At 57.8% G+C, this 18,315-nt stretch overlaps 1 protein-coding gene across 2 annotated transcripts in view; it reads left to right on the top strand.

The window, feature by feature from the left end:
• CARM1 (coactivator associated arginine methyltransferase 1) overlaps nucleotides 1-18,315 on the top strand; it is a 51,867-nt gene that overhangs the window by 19,119 nt on the left and 14,433 nt on the right. For both annotated transcript variants that reach the window (XM_065575711.1, XM_065575712.1), the window contains exons 2-6: nucleotides 3,717-3,842; nucleotides 7,972-8,078; nucleotides 8,687-8,791; nucleotides 14,195-14,305; nucleotides 17,191-17,368. In XM_065575711.1, the coding sequence (XP_065431783.1) occupies nucleotides 3,717-3,842; nucleotides 7,972-8,078; nucleotides 8,687-8,791; nucleotides 14,195-14,305; nucleotides 17,191-17,368 (627 nt within the window). The remainder of the gene's footprint in view (nucleotides 1-3,716; nucleotides 3,843-7,971; nucleotides 8,079-8,686; nucleotides 8,792-14,194; nucleotides 14,306-17,190; nucleotides 17,369-18,315) is intronic.

Raw genomic sequence — 18,315 nt, forward strand, 5'->3', positions numbered from 1 at the left:
AGCTTCAACTTCCAGCCATGGGAGCGTGGGCCACCGTTCTCTGTTTCCCATGTGATCCAGTCCCCCCCAACCTTCTCTTTGTTCAGCAAAGTAGATTGAGCTCCTGGAACTCTCACTCTCTGGCAGATTTTCTAATCCTTTCATTATTCTTGGGGCTCTCTGACCCCTCTCTGATTTATTGGCCTCCTTCTTGAACTGCGGGCCCAGGGTTCCAGCAGCGATTTGCACCAGTGCCAACTACAGGGGTAAAATCACCTCTCTGCTCCTACTCGAGATTCCCCTGTCTATGCACCCCGGGCTGGCATTAGCCTTCAAGCACAGCGTTGCGTTCGGCACTCATGTTCAGCTCAGTATCCACCAAGGCCCCCAAATCTCCCCCCCCAAAGATCTCGGGTTCCCGTCCGGTCCAGGTCGGGGGAGACTGAAGTCGTTCCCTGTTCTGTTGGAGACATGGGCTTGCCCAGATCTTAGTGGGGTAAGTGGCCCAGAGGCTCACGCTCACGGTTGTAGCTGGATTTTTGGTCCACTCCAGATACACACAAGTGTGCTCAAGGGCAAAATGTCCCCGAGTTGTCGTTTTCCCCCCTCCCCCCCCAGCGTCTTGGCCTGTGGACTTTCCGTCCCCAACTCCCACCCCCAAAGAGTAACCGTTCCCTGGAGAAGGACTTCCTGCTACTCAGAGAGCTCGCCCCAGTGCTGTAGAGAAGTGGACTACAACTCCCATCATGCACCGAGGCAGAGCTTCATGCAGGCGGGTTTGACATGCCAGGACTGAGAGACCGTGCTGTCCAGTTCCCGCCTGGCCTCCGAGTCTGGAAATCTTGGGGGGGGGGGAGAGCACGCCTGGCGGCGTTGGCTCGGTCCTGGGCCTCGCCCGCCTGAGCTATCTGCACAGGCAGGCTGCTGCGCGGGCCGCAGATGGGGGGGATTTGCAGAGGGCTTCTCACCCCTGGTTCTGCGTGTGCTGATAACATGTGAGGCCCCCATGGCTAAGTCTCCTGGGAGCTAACAAGCCCTCCTCCCCTCCCCCTCCAGCGGCGTCCATTAATCCCGCTGTAATAGGCTGAACCCCCTTGAGGCTCTGAGCAGCAGAAGGGGCCTGGGAGGGGCTCTCCTTTTGCCGTGCCAATAAACTGCAACGACCGTGAGGAGCCGGTGGAACCGGCCTAGCCGGACTCCGGGCACAGAACGAGGCTTCCCAGCAAACCGGGGCTGCGAACTCCTCTGTCTGCTGCAGACAGGCCACGGCGTGCGTGGGAGCTGCCTGCCGGCTTGGGCCAGGGCCCCCTCCTCGGCGGGTCTGGGGGGCCCACGCGCGGCTGCTGCCTTTCTGGGGTAGTTGGAGGAGCCCGGGAGGGCGCTGCCCGGTGCAAACACTCGCCTTCAAGGGAGTTTTTTTGTTTGCGCCAAAGGCCATTTTAAGGGGGCGCCTCGCCCGCAGATGGGTTACGAGTGCCAAAATCTGGGGCTGTTCCTCCTTAAGAGACCACGCTAGCCAGTGACGGTAGAACAGTCCGTGGATTGGTGTTTGTCCAAGGGGTGAGTGGGGGAGGCGGGTTAAAAAACCCCTTTCGAAATCCGAGTTGGCTCACCAGTGAAATGAGTTTGGGGGCCTCAGCCTCTTTACTGCAGGCCCTGGGCCCAAGTCACCGAATAAACTCAACCAGATGGCTCCGCTCGGGAGGGAAGAGGGGACGAGACGGAAGCAGCAGGTGATGCTGCAGACGGAGATTGAGGGGCATCTGGGAGCCCAGGGCTGGGCTAGCAGGGGGCTGCAGGTTGGGAGTGAGCTGGAAGGACGTTCGCGTGGCCCCTGCTGCATGTGACGCCATTGTCATGTTGCTGGCAGTCCCGTCTATCCCATTGCTGCGCGTCTCTGTGACCCCAGGGCTGCACAGCCCCATTGCAGCCGGTTCCCCGTACGGAGCGCACAGGCCGCCTGAGACACCGATTCATCAGCAAGCGAGGGAACGGCCTGACCTGTCTCCTCAGAGCGCCCACCCCCGCAGTCAGGGGTGTGGATCTGAGCTCTCCTGTTGGAATCTGCTGGAGTCAACTGGGCGCGACCCAGCCCGCCCTGCCCTCGGCACAGCCACGCCCGGTCCCCAGCAGGAAATGCTTCCCAAGGCAGACGGGGGGCGTGGGAGAGAGCCAAAGGGATCCAGCTAGAGCCCTTGAGGTCACGGGATGGGCTCTCCCCGCTCACGGAGGAGGCACTGTGACATTAGAGCAGGGGGGGCCAACCTGAGCCCGAGAAGGGGCTAGAATTTACCCATGTACAGTGCCAAAGAGCCCCAGTAATACGTCAGCAGCCCCCTGACCAGCGCCTCCCCCTCCTTCCCCGCACCTCCTGATCAGCTTTTTCGTGGCATGCAGGAGGCTCTTGGGGGGGCCCTGTGGCAGAGCCCGGGGCTGAGCAGTGAGCACCCCCCGGCACATTGGAAAGTTGGCGCCTGTAGCTCCAGCCCCGGAGTCGGGGCCTAGACAAGAAGCCGCAGATTCACTTCTGAAGAGCCGCATGTGGCTCCGGAGCCACCCCTGGGTTAGAGCATCTTAGCAGCAAGACGCTCTGTGTGCCCGAGGCTGCATTTCTCAATTAAGCCGTAAAATACGCTGGCGCTCAGACAGGAGCATGGCCCTATTGCGGGGCGTGTGTACACACCTCCTGCCCCAGGGACACCTGCAACATACAGGAAGCCAGTGCCCTCTGTCCCCCCTGCCCATCCAGCCGCTGCTGATTGCCTGGCATCTCCGTAGGCATTACAACAGGGGCGACTGATGGCCGTATGGCTCAGTCCGAGGAGGACGGATTGTGGGTAAGGGACAGCTGGGAAGAGAACAGGGGTGTGTGTGCGAGAGCTGTCAGTGGGCACAGAGGCTGGCATTGAGAGGGGAGGAGGTCAGCAGGGGAAAGGGAACCAGGTGGCTGCGAAGTTCCGGCCTCCCCCGGACCGAGGCCAGCCGAGGAGGAGAGGGCGGAAGCGGGTGAGAGTGGAGGGCTGAGGAAGGCGGTGGGGCATGGGATGGCAGTGACAGCTCTGTGGAGGAGGAGAACGTGGAGCTGACTGGAAGTGGCAGGGGAAGCAGCCCCCTTCCCCCCACCCCCCGGCCCACTTCTCTGAGGATGAGTCTAGGCGGGCGAGGGGTGCGGCTCCTTTTCATCTCCGTTATTGCTCAGCACTTCTCTAGCGCCAAAACCATGACTCTTCCGCTGCGTGCCCTGCCCCGCCGGTCCCAAAGCCCACCGCGCTCTTGCCTGCTGATCCCTGCGTGTGGGGGAGTTCGGTCTCCTGAAAGCCACTCTGCTGCTGTGCCAAAGAACCGCCCGGGTGACCTGGCCCTCCTGCTATTTCTGAAGCTAGAGCGAGTGAGGTCAGCGCTGTCTGCCTCTGGGAAGGTGGGATCCAGAGTTTTGGGATGGTCTGCGCATTGGCTTCTTGCTCTAATGCCTCTCAAGACCCCGGTCGCTAAATCCGCATTGGAGCACAAGTGGGGAATTAAAGCAAGGCGGGAATCGGAATGATGGGATTTGAAAGTCTGAGATCTCTGGGGAAACCCCCCACCTTGCTGGGGGAGCTGGTCCCAGGCCTTGTGCCATCCTGTCTGTGCAGCGGGTGATGCCCTGTGCTAGCCTGGACTGCAGCCATCTCTGGGGTTGAAAGGTGGCCCGGGACCCCTCGTGGGACGCTAACCCCTCGTGTCTCTTCTCTCCCCAGATGAAGATGTGTGCGTATTTAAGTGTTCTGTGTCCAGGGAGACGGAATGCAGCCGCGTCGGCAAACAGTCCTTCATCATCACGCTGGGGTGTAATAGTGTCCTTATGCAGTTCGCAACGCCGACCGGTATGTCCCCTCGTCCGTCCTGCGGGCTAGTGGGCTGGGGGCTTCGCACCCCTGGGCTGGCCCCAGTTATACCCGGAGGAGACGCTCCAGCTAGCCCATCAGTCACTCTTCCACCGCATGGTGATTCGCCAGACTCCTGGCTCTGGGCCCTTCCCTTTGGCCATCCGTAATCGAGATCCTGCCCCTGGGGCTTGGCCAACCCTGGAGCACCCGCTGCAAGGACAAATCCAGCCCCTATGGTGCTAGGCTAGCGGGGGTTGGGGTGAGGTTCTCTTCCCCCTTCTCAATGGTATCTCGGCTGCCCTGTGAGTGTCCCCCCCCCCCCCCCCATTACCAGACCTGGTGGCCTAGCCTCAGTCCCTGCAAGGAACTGCCCCTCCTTGTACAACAGCGATCCCAACTGGCCGCCGTGTGGAACAGCATGGAATAGAAATCAGGGGCCTAGGGGGGAAAGGGTGAGTCCTAGCTGCCTCTCTGTAGCCTAGTTCCTGTGCCCGGATCCCTTCCTTAGTGAATCGAGTCCTTCCCCCTCCCCTGCTTTTCACTGGCCTCAGGTCCACCAGAAGAGCCCCGTGTACCCTGCTGGGGTCCCTGTTAACCCCTTGGGTGCTGATCTCTTCTCCCATCCGTCTCCCCAATCCAGCCAGCCCCAGTGCTGCTACTTTACAGGCACCTTCCCCTGAAATGGCTGGACTGTCTGGAGTCCTGGCCCCTCCCCACAGGCCGTGTGCGCCAGTCGTGTCTGCTTCCCTCCCCTGGATTCATCCGTGCCCAGGAATGTGAGCAGCGGCTGGCGCTGGCTGGAGCCAGCCAGGTGCTCTGCAGACTTTCCCCACTGTTGTTCTGCAGATGCGGCAGCGCCCCCTGCTGTTCCCGTCCTGGCACGTGCACCCGGCTCTGTACTCGCACCTGAGTCCTGACCCCAGCACCTCCAGCTCTGAGCTGCTGCTGCTCCTCGCCTCCTAGCGATGCTCCTGCCCCTTCTACGAGCCGCCCTCTCCTCTGCCCCCCGGCCAGTCCTGCTGCCTGCCCAGGGCAGTGTCTTGGTGGGATGGGCGTGTTCAGCGGCTTGGTGTTAGTCTGCCCAAGAGGCCCTGGGTGCAGCTGCTGACCGAGCCCTGCGTCTCGCCCCTCGGCAGGATTCTTGGAAACATTCCCAACTCAACCTCCAGGGCCATCGGCTGCGTCTCCACCTCCTGCTAACCTACCCTTGCCCTGTCCGTCCGTCCCTGGCGTCTGTCCAGGGCCTCCCGGACTCCCCATTTCAGGGCATAAAACCCAACCGTGCTTTCCTCCTTTCCCAGCTGCCGTCGGTCCCAGAGAGCTCCTCTAACTACAGCTCACACAAGTCTCTGGGTAAAGAGAAACGGGGTAAAAAATAGCTGTGACATCATGGTAGTGACACTACTAAGGCCACCAATCAGGAAGAGGAGGGGGAATGAGGCATTTCTAGAACCAATACCAGAAATATCCAAAAGCCAGGACCTGGGAGTAACGGGACTTGACTGTCCCGGACACCTGTTGGAAAAGTAATACAGCAAAACAAAACCTTTCCACTACGTTCTTGGGCTGTGTTGGGGACAACTGTCTGTTTCAGAAAGTGGAGGCGGTAAGGCGGGGCTCAGCCATTTCAGGCCTGATTCTGACCAGCTGGGAGGAATTGGTAGCAAATGCGAAGTGGAAGGCAGCAGGGGTGAAAGGGATCACGAAATGACGGGAGGATGAGGGATTTCAAAGACTTTAACAAACTCCGAGAACTGGTAGGTGCGGTCCCCAGGGAAGAAAATCGAAGGGAAAAGTTGTTCAGGAGAGCTGGCTGTTTCTCAAGGAGATGGTGTTAAAGCACAGCTGCAGCCCAGCCCGAAGCAAAGGAAAGACAGGAAGAATTGGAGGAGCCATATTGGCCTCTTGTTAGAGCTCTTTAGTGACCTGGGAATCCAAAAAGAATTCCCCAGGAAGTGGAAACGTGGCCGACTTGCTAAGGAGACGGACAAACATAGCACCAGCACTAGGGGCGACATCCGAGGCCCTGACACAAAACGAGTTCCTCCTGGCAAGGGCAGAGAGGTTCTTTAAATACCTCAGGAGCAAGAGAGACACGGGGGAGAGCAGGGCCTGTACTTAGCGGGGTGGAGAGCTAATAACTGATGACTTCAAGAAGGCTGAGGGGTTTAATGCCGGGTTTGCTTCAGACTTGACCCAAAAGGTTAACGGCGACCAGCACCGTTAATATTAACAAGGAGGAAGGAATGCAGGCCACAGGAGGGAAGGAACAGGTTAAAGACTTCCATGAGCTAGCTGCGTGCGTGGCTGGGCCTGATCACATTCAGCTGAGGTACCTAAGAAGCTGGCTGAAGGAATCCTGGAACTGGTAGCAATTATTTTTGAGACTCCTGGGGGGCGGGTGAGGTCCCGGAGGACTGGAGAAGTGCAAATATCGTACAATGGGACCCGGGAACTATAGACCCATGGGCCTGACTCCGAGAGCTGGAAAGATACTGGACCAAGTGATTAAACAGTCAGTCTGCCGGCACCTGGAGGAGAGCGGGGGTAGAAGGAATAGCCAGCACGGCTTTGTCAAGGACAAACCTGCCAAACCGCCCCCATTTCCTCCTTCGACAGGGCTCCTGGCCTGGGCGGGGGAGCAGTAGGCGTGAGAGATCTTGCTGTTAGTCAGGTTTTTGACAGGGTCCCATGTGACGTTCTCAGACGCAAGCTAGGTGGAATGACTGTCAGGTGGGTGCAGAACTGGCTGACAGAGGGAACGCTGTCAAACTGGGCGGGGTCCCTCTGGCGTCAGTCACTATTTTCATTAATGACTTGGATAACGGAGTGGAGAGTGGGCTTATAAAATGTGCAGATGACACCAAGCTGGGGGGCGGGGTTGGAAGCACTTTGGAAGCAGGATTAGAATTCAAAACAGCCTCGGCAAATTAGAGAATTCATCTGAAATCAACGAGATGAAATTCAATCAAGTACTACGCTTCGGACGGAAAAACCCAACGCCCAAGTACACAATTAGCTAGGCGGTAATATTGCTGAAAAGGGGCTGGGAGTTACAGGGGATCCCCAATTGAATGAGTGATGTAGTTGCTAAAAAGGCTAATATTCTGGCGTGTATTAACAGGAGGGTTGGATGTCAGTCGTGAGACACTGATGTCCCACTCTAGTGGTGGAGTCCTGTGTCCACTTATGGGCACTGCACGTTAGGAAAGATGTGGACAAACTGGCGAGTCCAGATGAGAGAACATAACGTAAGAACGGCCAGACTGGGGCAGACCAAAGGTCCATCCAGCCCAGTATCCTATCTTCTGACAGTGGCCAATGCCAGGTGCCCCAGAGGGAGTGAACAGAACAGGGAATCATCAAGTGACCCATCCCCTGTGCTAAGCAACCAGAATGATCAGAGGTGTAGAAAACCTGAGTTGTGAGGAAAGGTTACAACCCCCCTGGGCATGTTTAGCCTGGAGAAAAGACTGGGGGGGGGGGGGGGGGCAGGGAAGACTGGGAAACAGTCTTCAAATATAGTCTGGAGAAGACGGGGTCCGTTGTTCTCCATGGCCACTGGAGGTAGGAGAAGAAATCAGCTGAGTTCGTAGTTTGGTTCGACACGAGGGAAAACTTCCTAAGGCGAAGGACAGTTGAGCTCTGGAACAGCGTCCAAGGGCGGCTGGGGATCCCCATCGCTGGAGGGTTTCAAGGACAGGTCGGACAAACCCCTGTCCGGGCTGGTCTAGGTTGACTTGGTCCGGTCTCGGCGCCGGGGGCGGGGCCAGGCAACCTCTCAAGGTCCCTCCCAGGCCCATGTTTCTATGATGCTGCCCCCATGGTCTCCTTTTCTCCCTAGGGCTCGCTGGCTCCTGTGAGCCCAGCCTCAGGGCAGCCCTTGGGCTTCCCCGCGCATGGCTCTCTGCAGCCAGATTTCCCCTTTGTTCCCCTGACCTCCCCTCCCATTCAGCTTTCATTTCTTGCCCTTCCCCCCCACAGCCCCATGAGGACCCACTGGGGTTGTCCTCAGCCCCGCTGGCCAGAGGGGGGCACTGCTCATCGGGTGAGGCGCTTCCCCCCCCCACTGGGTCTCTGCCAGCGATGACCCCTCTAAAGCCCCAGCGCTTGGTTCTGCTTTCAGATTTCTGTTCCTTTTATAATATCCTGAAAAACTGCCGGGGTCACAACACAGAGCGGTCAGTGTTCAGCGAGCGGACGGAGGAGTCTTCTGCAGTGCAGTACTTCCAGGTAGGAGGGCCCGCTGCTGCCCCGTCTCCTAGGAGCTGCATGTGTCGAGCTGCAGCCGGCCCTGCCCGGGGAGGCCCCCGCCCGCAGGAAGGGCTGTGCGGTACCCTCACAGGCCATGCTCCGGGGCAGACCTGGGGAGGGCAGCATTGAATTGGCCCAGGATTCGTTAATGACAAATGGGAGGGAGGGTGGCCACCCCAGCGCCCCCGTCTCCTTCGGGACAGTAACCGGCGTGGGGAGGAACTCTGTTTTAGCCCCACTGCCTGCAGGTTAGCGCCCCCTAGAGTGAGGCTTGAATGTTGGGCTCAATATTGTCCGTGACGGACGTGTGCCCAGCGCTGCTTTCTGCAGTGCCCTGGGTTTTCCTCGGAGATCTTCTATCCCAGGGCCAACTGGCCTGCCCTGCCAAGAGCCCAGCCTGAGATGGCCTGGCCCCCGAGAGGAAAGCCCCCCTGCACCCTGCCCCTCTCCTGGGCAGTCACCCACCTGCTCTGGCAGTGTGCCGGCTTTGTTTTGGGAAATTCCATCCCCCCCCCCCCCCCCCCCCCTCCGGGCGAGACCCACCTCCCTTTCTGGGGCGTCAACGAACTCTCTCATGTCTCCTTTAGTTCTACGGCTACCTGTCCCAGCAACAGAACATGATGCAGGACTACGTCCGGACGGGCACGTACCAGCGGGCCATCCTGCAGAACCACAGCGACTTCAAAGACAAGGTGAGGAGGAGGAGGAGAAATCCCGCTACCCCTCTGTCAGACTCCAGAGGAGGGCGTGGCCGGCAACGTTGGGATCTCCTCCCTTGGGCAGTTTTCCCTTCGGACCACAGGGCAGTTCCCCCACCTCGGGTGTAGGTCAGGGATGTATTTGGCGAAGCGTGGGTGTGTCTTCACCCAGCCTCTGAGATGCTGTCGCCTCCCCTGCTAGGATCCCTGTAGCCTTTCTGCACTGGGTTTGGGATCAAGCCAGCAGCACGTGTTCGACCGGCCGTATCCCGTGAGCCCTTGGATCTGTGCTGTCCGGGGTCAGATAGTCGTGCCCGCCACCAGGTGGGTGTTTGCAGTAAGGTAACGTGCTGCCAGTGGCCCCGGTGCTCCGTGCGCTCTCGGCTCGTGTCTGCTGATAACCACAGAGCGCAGCAGCAGTGTGTTAATTTAAACCCTGCGTCACTTCCCACAGGAGCTACTTGCCAACATGTACAAAGGGAACAAGTGCGATGCGCTGGCCGCGTCGGGCTGCTGAGCTGGGCTTTCTGCTGTCTTGGCCAGGCCCGAAGCATCGTTAGGTCTAGTCTGACCTCCTTTATAACAGGGAACTGCTCCTCATTCCCCTGCACTGAGCGCAGTCCCTGGGGTCTGATTAAAGCATCTCGTTCCGAAAGGCTCCTGGTTAGCAGATCTCGAGAGTGGAAAAGCCCCTGTTCGCTGGCAGTTTGTTCCCCTGGTTAATTGCCCCTCGCTGTTAAAAGTGGGGCCTCGTTTCTGGCTTTAACTCCCAGCCGTCTGGTTCTTGTTCTGCCTTTCTCCGCTACGTTAACGAGCCCTCAAGCACCCCGCGGTTTTGTCCCGGGAAGGTCGTAGATGCTGCAAGAGGGGACCTGATTAATCTTCGATGAGCCAAAAAGATTGAGCTGCTTCAGTCTCTCACCCAAAGGTGTTTTTCTAGCCTCTGAATCATATTTGTGGCTCTTTTCTGCACCCTCCCCAGGTTTTCAACCTCTTTTTTTAGAACTGGCCGCAGCGTTGGGCTCCCAGTGGCGCCTAGAGGTGAAATCTCTTCCCTGCTCCCCTGTTTTCTATACCAAGGGTCACACCAGCCCTTCTCGCCATACGGGGCACTGGCAGTTCCCTTTGGGTTGCTTGTCTGCCATGACACCTACGTCCTTTCAGAGTCGCTGCTCTCCAGTCCCCGGTCGTAGGGCTGGCCACCAGCCCTTGTCTCTAGAGGGATAACTTGGCATTTGCCTATGTTGAAACTCGTGTTTGAATGGGCCCAATGTGCCAAGCGATCCAGATCGCGCTGCAGGTCTGTTATATTTATTAACCAAACTTGTCATCTCATCAAAACCTGCAGTCAGGTTTGTGTGATGTGACCTATTTTTCTGTGTTGACTGGCATTAATTAGATTCCTCTCCTTTAATTCTTTGAATCCCGTATCAGCTTTTTTACTATTTTGCCTGGGATTGACGTCCGGTTAGCTAGGTCATCCTGCTTGTGCTTTTTGAATATGGCTACAAATCCAGCACTTTTCCAAGCTCTGGGAATTTCCTTGATATTCCAGGATTTATTAAAAATTAACAGAGATCAGGCCAGAGGTCTCCTCCTTGGCCAACTATTTTAAGACTCTTGGGTGCAAGTTATCCGGGCCTGCTAATTTAAAAACGTTTCTATCTAGTGAATGCCGTTTCACATCTTCCTTCTTCACAAATGGACTGAGTACATCATGCTGCTTCGTTCCAAATACAGGACCGAAATAATTATCGGACGCTTCACCTTTTCTGCATCATTCATAATTTGCCCGTCGCCGTCTGTCGATGGGCCTGTACCATTGGCCGGGGTTGGTTGTTTTTTTTTTTTTTTTTTGGTTATGTGGTGAGTGTAGCAGGAACCAAAGTCATCAGAGGTGGGTCTGGTCCCAGAGATGGTGGTGGCGTTTCTCATCACACTGCACCTTCCATCCAAGGGTCCCGAGGCTTCCTGGCGGTAACGCCGCCCTCGGGAGATGGGGAGTCTGTTATAGAGCAAAGTAAGGCATGAAAATGGGAAACGACTTTCCACGAGGCTGCGGCAGAGTCAGGACTCGAACCCAGGAGCCCTGACTCCCCGTCTGCTAGAGGGGACCCTAGTGCTGGGCACTGGCTGGGATGGCGAGAGGAGGAAAGCAGGACAAGCCAGCTCCGTTGCCCGAGTCACCTGCAGCTAGACGAGACAGCGCCCTAGGAAAGGTTCTGCTGGGAGCTGGGCCTCTGGCCGCAGGGCTAGCGGGGCCTGCTCTCGGCGGGGCACTGGTCGCCTGCTCATGCCGATAGGCGGCTGCACCCAGAACGTCCCAAAGCAGCAGCTGATCCAGCGCCGTGTGTTTAGCCTGCGTGGTCCGATGCCTTCCGACCCTGCAGGGGAAGGGCCGGGACCGGCAGCATCGGGCTGAGCCGTGCGGACGTGGCTCCCGCCAAGGGCTGTGCCAGGGATCGCGGTGCGGCGGCGCTGGGTACGGGAGGGATTTCGAACGCTGGCACAGCAGGCGCCTGGTTCTCTCCAGCAATGACCTCAGCCAGGCCTTGGGAGCGCCCGTCCGCCCCCGCCCCCCTCAGGAGAGGGGAGTTCAGGGTCTGACCCGCACAGGCCTGGGGCTCTCGGCCAAGTCTCCCCTTCTGTGACGGGGGCATGGAGCTAGAGTGGGCCCCGCCCTTCTCCCAGCCAAGAGCCGTCGGAGGGCAGATCACCAGGGGCTGGGCCAGATTTGAGCTGGCGACCTGGAGGTGCCCCCCCCGCATGGAGCAGTACTGAAAGTATCGTGTATTTTCCGGGCAGGCAGAAGCTGTGAGTGGTGATAAGGCCTGGCCCAGTGGGATCTGATCCGTGCCGGGGACGTCTAGACGCTCCCGCCATCCACCTACTGAATAATACAGCAGCGGCTCCCTAGTCTCGGCTCTTGGCTTGCTTCCTGGGTGCCGGGAGACGCTCTGGTCCTAGCAGCCGCTTCCCTAATGGACCCACACGATCTGGGCACCAGACTGCCTGTCTGATGGGTATTGGCATTGATGGCCACACCCACTTCATGCCATCTTGGTCTATGCATGTGACCATCCCAATTCCCGCCATCCATCACACGGAGACAGAGTGGCCTAGTGGACAGGGCAGCGAGTGGGACTCTGGAAACCTGGATTCTGTTCCCAGCTCTGCCACTGACCAGCTGAGTGGCCTTGGGCAGGTCGTCCACGCTCTGTGCCTCGGTTTCCCCTCCTAGCTTTTGGCTATTTAGCCTGTAGATCTTTGGGCAGGGACTGTCTCTCGCGCGGTCTGTGCAGCGCCTGGCGAAGGGGCGCCCGGTCTCGGTCGGGATCTCTAGGTGCTACTGTAATACACGTAATTAATAATTGAGATTAAGACTAACCAATTAGGCCACCCTGTCAGCCAAGGACCAGGTGGAGCCAGCTGGCTTTGTATGTGAATATTGTTCCTGGAGGGTCTAATTAGGACTTGCGCAGCCGGGGAGCCGCGTGGAACTAGCGTTTGCGCTTGTGCGGATTTCACTCCTGAGATTTGCAAGGGAGCCGTTGGTATCGAAAGCTGTTTCTCTCGATGGTTTGGTGCAAGGGCTGGTCTGCAGTGAAGAGTCCAGCTAACACACCTGTGTTGGACTCGCTGGTCCCAGGGTGAACGGAGGATGGCAGGTGCTCCTCCTGCATTGTCCCTTCATGTGCCTGGTCCTGTGGCGGGATTGCTCGGCCCGTCTGCCGGGAAGCTTTGCCTCCGAGGAAAGGGAAGCTCAGTAGTTCTGGGCTAGTAGCATCTGGTGTAGAGTCCCTCCCATCCCCAGGAGACCGTCCTCTGTGGGTGCGACCCGAGGGATGCCGGGCTCTGTCGACTCTGGGGCCCAGGAGGTGCTAGGCCTCGGTCCTGAGTTAGTCAGCGCTTTCGCCTTCCACAGCCCCTGCCACCCTCAAACCAGCCGCTGAGACTTCACTGAGCCGCACCCCCTGGTGGGGGCCGTTTCACAGAGGGAGAAAGCGTGGCGGGATTGAGGTGCCTTGTCGGGTCGCAGCCAGTGGCATATCTGGGAATCCCAACCTGCTGGATCCCAGTGCCGGGGATAGAACCCAGGAGTCCTGGCTCCCAGCCTCCCCGTCCTAATCCACTAGATCCCATTCCCCTCCCAGTGCCGGGGATAGAACCCAGGAGTCCTGACTCCCAGTCCCTTTTTTCTACCCTCTCAGCTGTGCTTGCTTTCAACTTGGTATTTGTCCACTGCTTTCAGCTACTCTGGGAGAGCTCCGTGTTGCTGCTGTTTGATCCAATAGGGTTAATTGAGAGTAAACATTTTTTTCCTTTTTATTGGGTGGGATTCTCTCCAGAGCTCGCAGGAGGTGACAACGCTGACTCTGCCAAGGCAGGGGACCTTGTTCTGTAAATCCCCTGACAGATCAATATCTGGGTGAATCCTTTTTTTTTTTTTTTTTTTTTTTTTTTTAATGGGGCAAAGTTAGACGCTTGGAGCAATTTCCCCCCCCGCAATGAAAGCTGTTCCTCCCAAACCCATGCGAGGGGCAGGCCGAGCTCTGAAAGCCGCGTCTTTCTACCAGGAACGGCTGTTTGGAAAATCTGCCTTTGTGGATAAGCTTTTTAATTTCAGTAGCTTCTTATCAGAAGCCGGCACAAAGATCTGCGTGCGTGTAAGAGCGACTGATGCAGACGGGCGGCTCTATCTTCCGCCGCCGTGGTGCTAATTAAACAATACACGCTGTACCCTGCGAAATCCCTGCAGCCTCGGTTCTCTTGTATTTGTGAGTTAATGTCTATAAAAGGAGCCCAGTTAAAATTCACCCAATTGGGGCTCAGGCCGTACGAACCCAGAGACCGCCCGAAACGATGGACAATCTCTGACTCTTAGGAGATGCTGAAATGCAGCTCCCTCTGGGGTGGAGCTTAGCCGCCAGTGCAGTGCCCAGGGGAGATTTGACCCAAAGACATGGGGACCAAACCCCAACCGTTGTAAAAGGGCTGTGGGATCATTTTGGTCCCTGCCGGTGAGAGCTTGGTTTGAAGTCTCGGGTAGGTGGTGGGATCTGTGGGGAGTTCAGAGGTTTCAAAGCGGGGCAGGACTTAGCTCTGCTTTCTCCAACTCAAGCAAATATTTGGGCGCGCTCCTTTCCGAGGGGCAGCTCCTCTTTAATCCTCCCATCTTGGTGGAGGGCCCTGAAACGGGAATTCTTCCATCCTGAGCTGCAGTTTCAGCCTGGTCGCTGGCACGTGCAAGCCGCCGGGCGAGCGAGGCCGTTCCCCGCGGCGCAAGCATCCGAACCGAAGGGGCTGAACCAGCCCACTGGGTTAGGCGGTAGATTGAGGGCTGGGGGCGGTTATCGGCAGCTGCTTCCGCTCACTCTCTCCCTCCTCTCTCCCCAGATCGTTCTAGACGTCGGCTGCGGCTCCGGCATCCTCTCGTTCTTCGCCGCACAGGCTGGGGCAAGGAAAATCTATGCAGTTGAAGCCAGCACGATGGCTCAGCACGCAGAGGTCAGTACTGCTCTCCGCCACGCAGGGCCGGCTCCTACGCCAAAGCGTCTTGGGGAGTTCTCCTCAGCCCAGTCCCAGGGCAGCAGGGCACTGGGGGCGGGAAGATCAGCCTCCAGGTGGAAGAATCACATGGTTGCGAGGGTGGGGGCAGGCTTGGCCAGGCCAGCCCGGGCGTTGACGGGATTTCAAGCCAGGTAAGCCTCCAAGCTTCCTCGTGAGGCTCCCTGGGAGATGGGAACGCCATTTCTGAGCGGTGGCCGAGCCAGCGAACGGGACGCCGAGGAAAAGCCGCCGTGGATCGCCGCGTCCCGAGGACGTGCCCCGGGAGCTCAGCATTGCTGCCAGTCCAGTGAGATCAGCGTCCTGGCACTAACCTCAGGAAGCCGGACCGGCATCGGCCCAGGCATCTAGTGAGGTGCTGCTTAGAACGGCGAAGGCTTCGTTTGACGGTGTCTAACCGACGTGCAGACGCACCAGGCTTCTCTCTGTGCTGCGGCGCCCGCGCCAAACAGACGGACACAACACTGCTTTTATACTCGGGCTTCAGCAGGAGCTGAGGCCCGGCGGGGAGCTGTGGAGTGACACGGTGGTGCATTCACTCGCTAGTCTCATCTAGAGAGAGCCCCCCTCTGCCAGCTGGGTCCTATCCTCTTTATAGGTGGGGAAACTGAGGCACAGGGAGGGGATGTGATTTATGCTATGTTGGTGGCGGAACCAGAAATAGAACTCAGGCACCCTGCACTCTAACCATGAGACATGCAGGACTCCAGAGCTAGATTTTCTTTTTTTTTTTGCGGGAAATAAGGAGAGAAGCTGAAATAGTCTGAAAAGCGAAGTTTGGAGCCAGTTGATGAAACTGGGCCAGCACCAAGCTCAGTTTGTTTATCCAGAGTGTGATTGTCAGGACTCGGACAGCTCACGAGAGCGGCATTCCTAGGTTTGGCAGGGTCTGGGGAAGATGGAGTGAGATCAGAGCATCCCTAAGTTCTGCGGGTTTCTGGCGATCTCGTCTGGGCCCTGGCCGCTAAACTTGATGAATTAAAAAAAAAAAAAAACGGGGGGCGGGGAAAATTGGCTACGTTGTTTGCAGGCAGAACTGGTGCTAGCAGGGTCCAGTGCGACGGCAGCTGGGAGGAGCCAAATCCATGCAGCTGGTGGAGGCTGGAAGGATGTTCTTCAGATGATGCCACCAGAGTAAGGTCATGGCAGAAGGAGGCTGTGGTGATGCGTGACCAGGACAGGGCTGAACGACAGGGTAGCCCTGCTTTTCCGGTCTCCTGAAGTCTCCAGACTGGCTGTCTGGCGGGAAGAGAAGTGTTCGTCCAACACGATCCAGTGAGTCAATCCCGGGGTAGCTGGATGAAATTCTCTGGCCTGTGTAGGAGCTCAGGCTGTGGGATCTCGTGGTCCCGTCTAGCTGTCAGATCTGTGGACGGGAACTAGCAAACGGTCAGAGTGCTGGAGGTGGGGTCAGGAAATGGCAGCTTCCTTGGAAGCGCGCACCTCTGCGGAAGACAGGGAGTGACTGAAGACCCCACTGAGGAGACAAGCTGTTGCTGTGGGGTTGCTGCTGCTATCTGCCTACTTGGTTGCAAGTTGTGGCAAGTGTGTAGAAATGCTGGATAGCTTTGGCATTCTCGTATCTCCCGGCTGCTGTGGTCCTGCCCGCGGGACCCCAAGATGCTGCTGGTTAGTTATCTCTGAAAGCAAAGACCCGAGGGGCAAGCTCCAGAACCGGTGTTTGTTTTCTTCAGGGAGCTATTGTCCTGGAGTCTGGATCCCTTTTGTTAACCGGTCACTCCGCTGACAAACTATCGCAGACACACACAAAGCTGGGATTACCGGGGGCTCTGTGCGGAGGGGCGCTCGTTCCACGCTGAAGTGTTAGCACAGCTGTACGGCTGCTTGGCCTCAGAGGCAGGAGCAGAGTCAGGGCGTGTGAGGGGAATCTGAGAGAAGACCAAAAAGGAAAGAAACTGATATATTGGCCCAGAGAACCTAAGGGGTCTCCTTGAAAGGATCGTCCTGGGTGGATCACCAGGTATTCTAGCATGTCGTGTCAGAGAGCTGGGATTACTCGCGCTTCAGGCTGGCAAGGGAGGGGAGCCGAGAGCCGGAGTCCAAAGTCCATCCGGCCAGAAGTTGCTCATTTCACAGCCTCTTCCCGGTTCCATGCGCTCCGGTCTGTTACTGTGTATTTGCAGCTTGGCCCATTCTTCCTTGGCAGATCGCCTTTCCTCCCGGAAATGTTCTCCCCCAGTCAGTGACCAGAAGCCCTCATCCATTTTGTATCATTGCCTCTCCCAGTAAGGATCACAACCCGAATTCCCAGCACGTACAGACTGAGCTTTGACTGGTGTGCTCTCGACGCAGGTCACGTCGTCCTCTCCTGCCTCGGTTTACCCATCTACGTGATGCGGGTGTCGGGAGGCGCAACCAGTTAACCAAGTGGTTGGAAGATGCCCAGTGCTGGATACGGGGAGGAAGGGGGGGTGAAAGCACTCTGAATCTGTGGGCAGAACCATAACCCTGTCTTCAGAAGATCCCCTGCTCTTAAAGGCTCTGAGCCAAATTCATCCCTGGTGTCACGGACATCACTGCAGTTGCACCAGGAAGAACTTTGGCCCAGTCTCGCTCAGCTGGGGATGAAACTGACTGACTTTTCTCCCCTCTCGCAGTCGTTCAGTTCCACGGGATCATTTTTGCCCGGATGTTTTTTTAGCACAATTTGTGATAGTCCCAGCAAACCCCGTTGCCCGTTCCTGGGCTGGCGTCAGCCGCAGATGCCCACGGACCATTCGGGATCATGGGGCTGGCTTCGACCTGGGAAGTGGGGGCTGCCTCTCTTTTCCTTTCTCTGACTCCTCCTCCTCCTCCTCACCCAGGTTTTAGTGAAAAGCAACAACCTCACGGACCGGATCGTGGTCATCCCCGGCAAGGTGGAGGAAATCTCGCTTCCCGAACAGGTGGACATAATTATCTCGGAGCCAATGGGGTATATGCTCTTCAACGAACGCATGCTGGAAAGCTACCTGCATGCCAAGAAGTACTTAAAGCCCAGTGGTAAGTGATCGGTGCGGACCGAAACACCCCGTTGCGCGATGTTCCTTTCCCCACAGACATGGGGCGGCGTGTATTCAAGGGCAGGTGAAATCCAACCACTGTCTCCATGTTTAAAGGCAGGCTGGTTCCATGTGGGTAGTGGGGATGGTAGGGCAGATAACCGGCTCTTGGTGCTCTGGGATTTCCATTGCTGGGGGAATATCGGCTGTGGAGCCCGAGCGATCAGGGTCTGTGGGGCAGAGCGTTACTCCCAAATCGGGTCGCCTGTGCTTGGGGCCGGCGAGCACGCGGGAGTTGGGTTTCGTTGGCTGTCTGGCTTTCTCGCTATGGTCCACGTTGGGAAACGCTGCCCGCTGGCGCGCCGGTGGGAGCTGCGTCTGCAGGCTCCGGCGTCTTACGCTGGGACAGAGACCGGCGGCGTCCTCGCGGGGGTGAGGGATTCATGCGTCACACTTAACGTGTTTAGTGACGGGGGGTGGTTCTCGGGTCCTGGCTCCACCCGTAGGTGTCTAATGCATCGAGTGACATGTTTCCTTGCCCTGGCGGTGTGAGGATAGCCACTCGGTGAGCCCTCAGCGGCCCAGGGTCTCCGAATACAGCCTGCAGGGCCCCACGCGCAGCTGCTCCAGAGAGAGCCGTGTGGCTCTAGAGCATTGCATGCTGGGACGGCTAGCCAGGCAGCTCCTCCTGTATTCAGGGCAGCTGGATCTCCTCTGTTATGGAGATCAGGTCCGGGTTCCCAGGCAATACGGCCGCTCTGCTAGGCAGAGTCTGGGCCGCGTGAGCTGGTGCCCCTGGGTATGTAGCAGGCCCCTCCAGCAGGGAACCCTGGCTCGGGGCCTGATTCCACGACCAATGCTGCCTGGTGGGGTGGAGCGGAGAGCACCCTGCATGGCATGGTGGTGGGCTCCACCTGCTGGTAGGCTGGGGAATGACGGGCGATCCAG

The sequence above is a fragment of the Chrysemys picta genome, chromosome 22 (assembly GCF_011386835.1).
Source record: "Chrysemys picta bellii isolate R12L10 chromosome 22, ASM1138683v2, whole genome shotgun sequence".
Classification (NCBI taxonomy): Eukaryota; Metazoa; Chordata; order Testudines; family Emydidae; genus Chrysemys; species Chrysemys picta.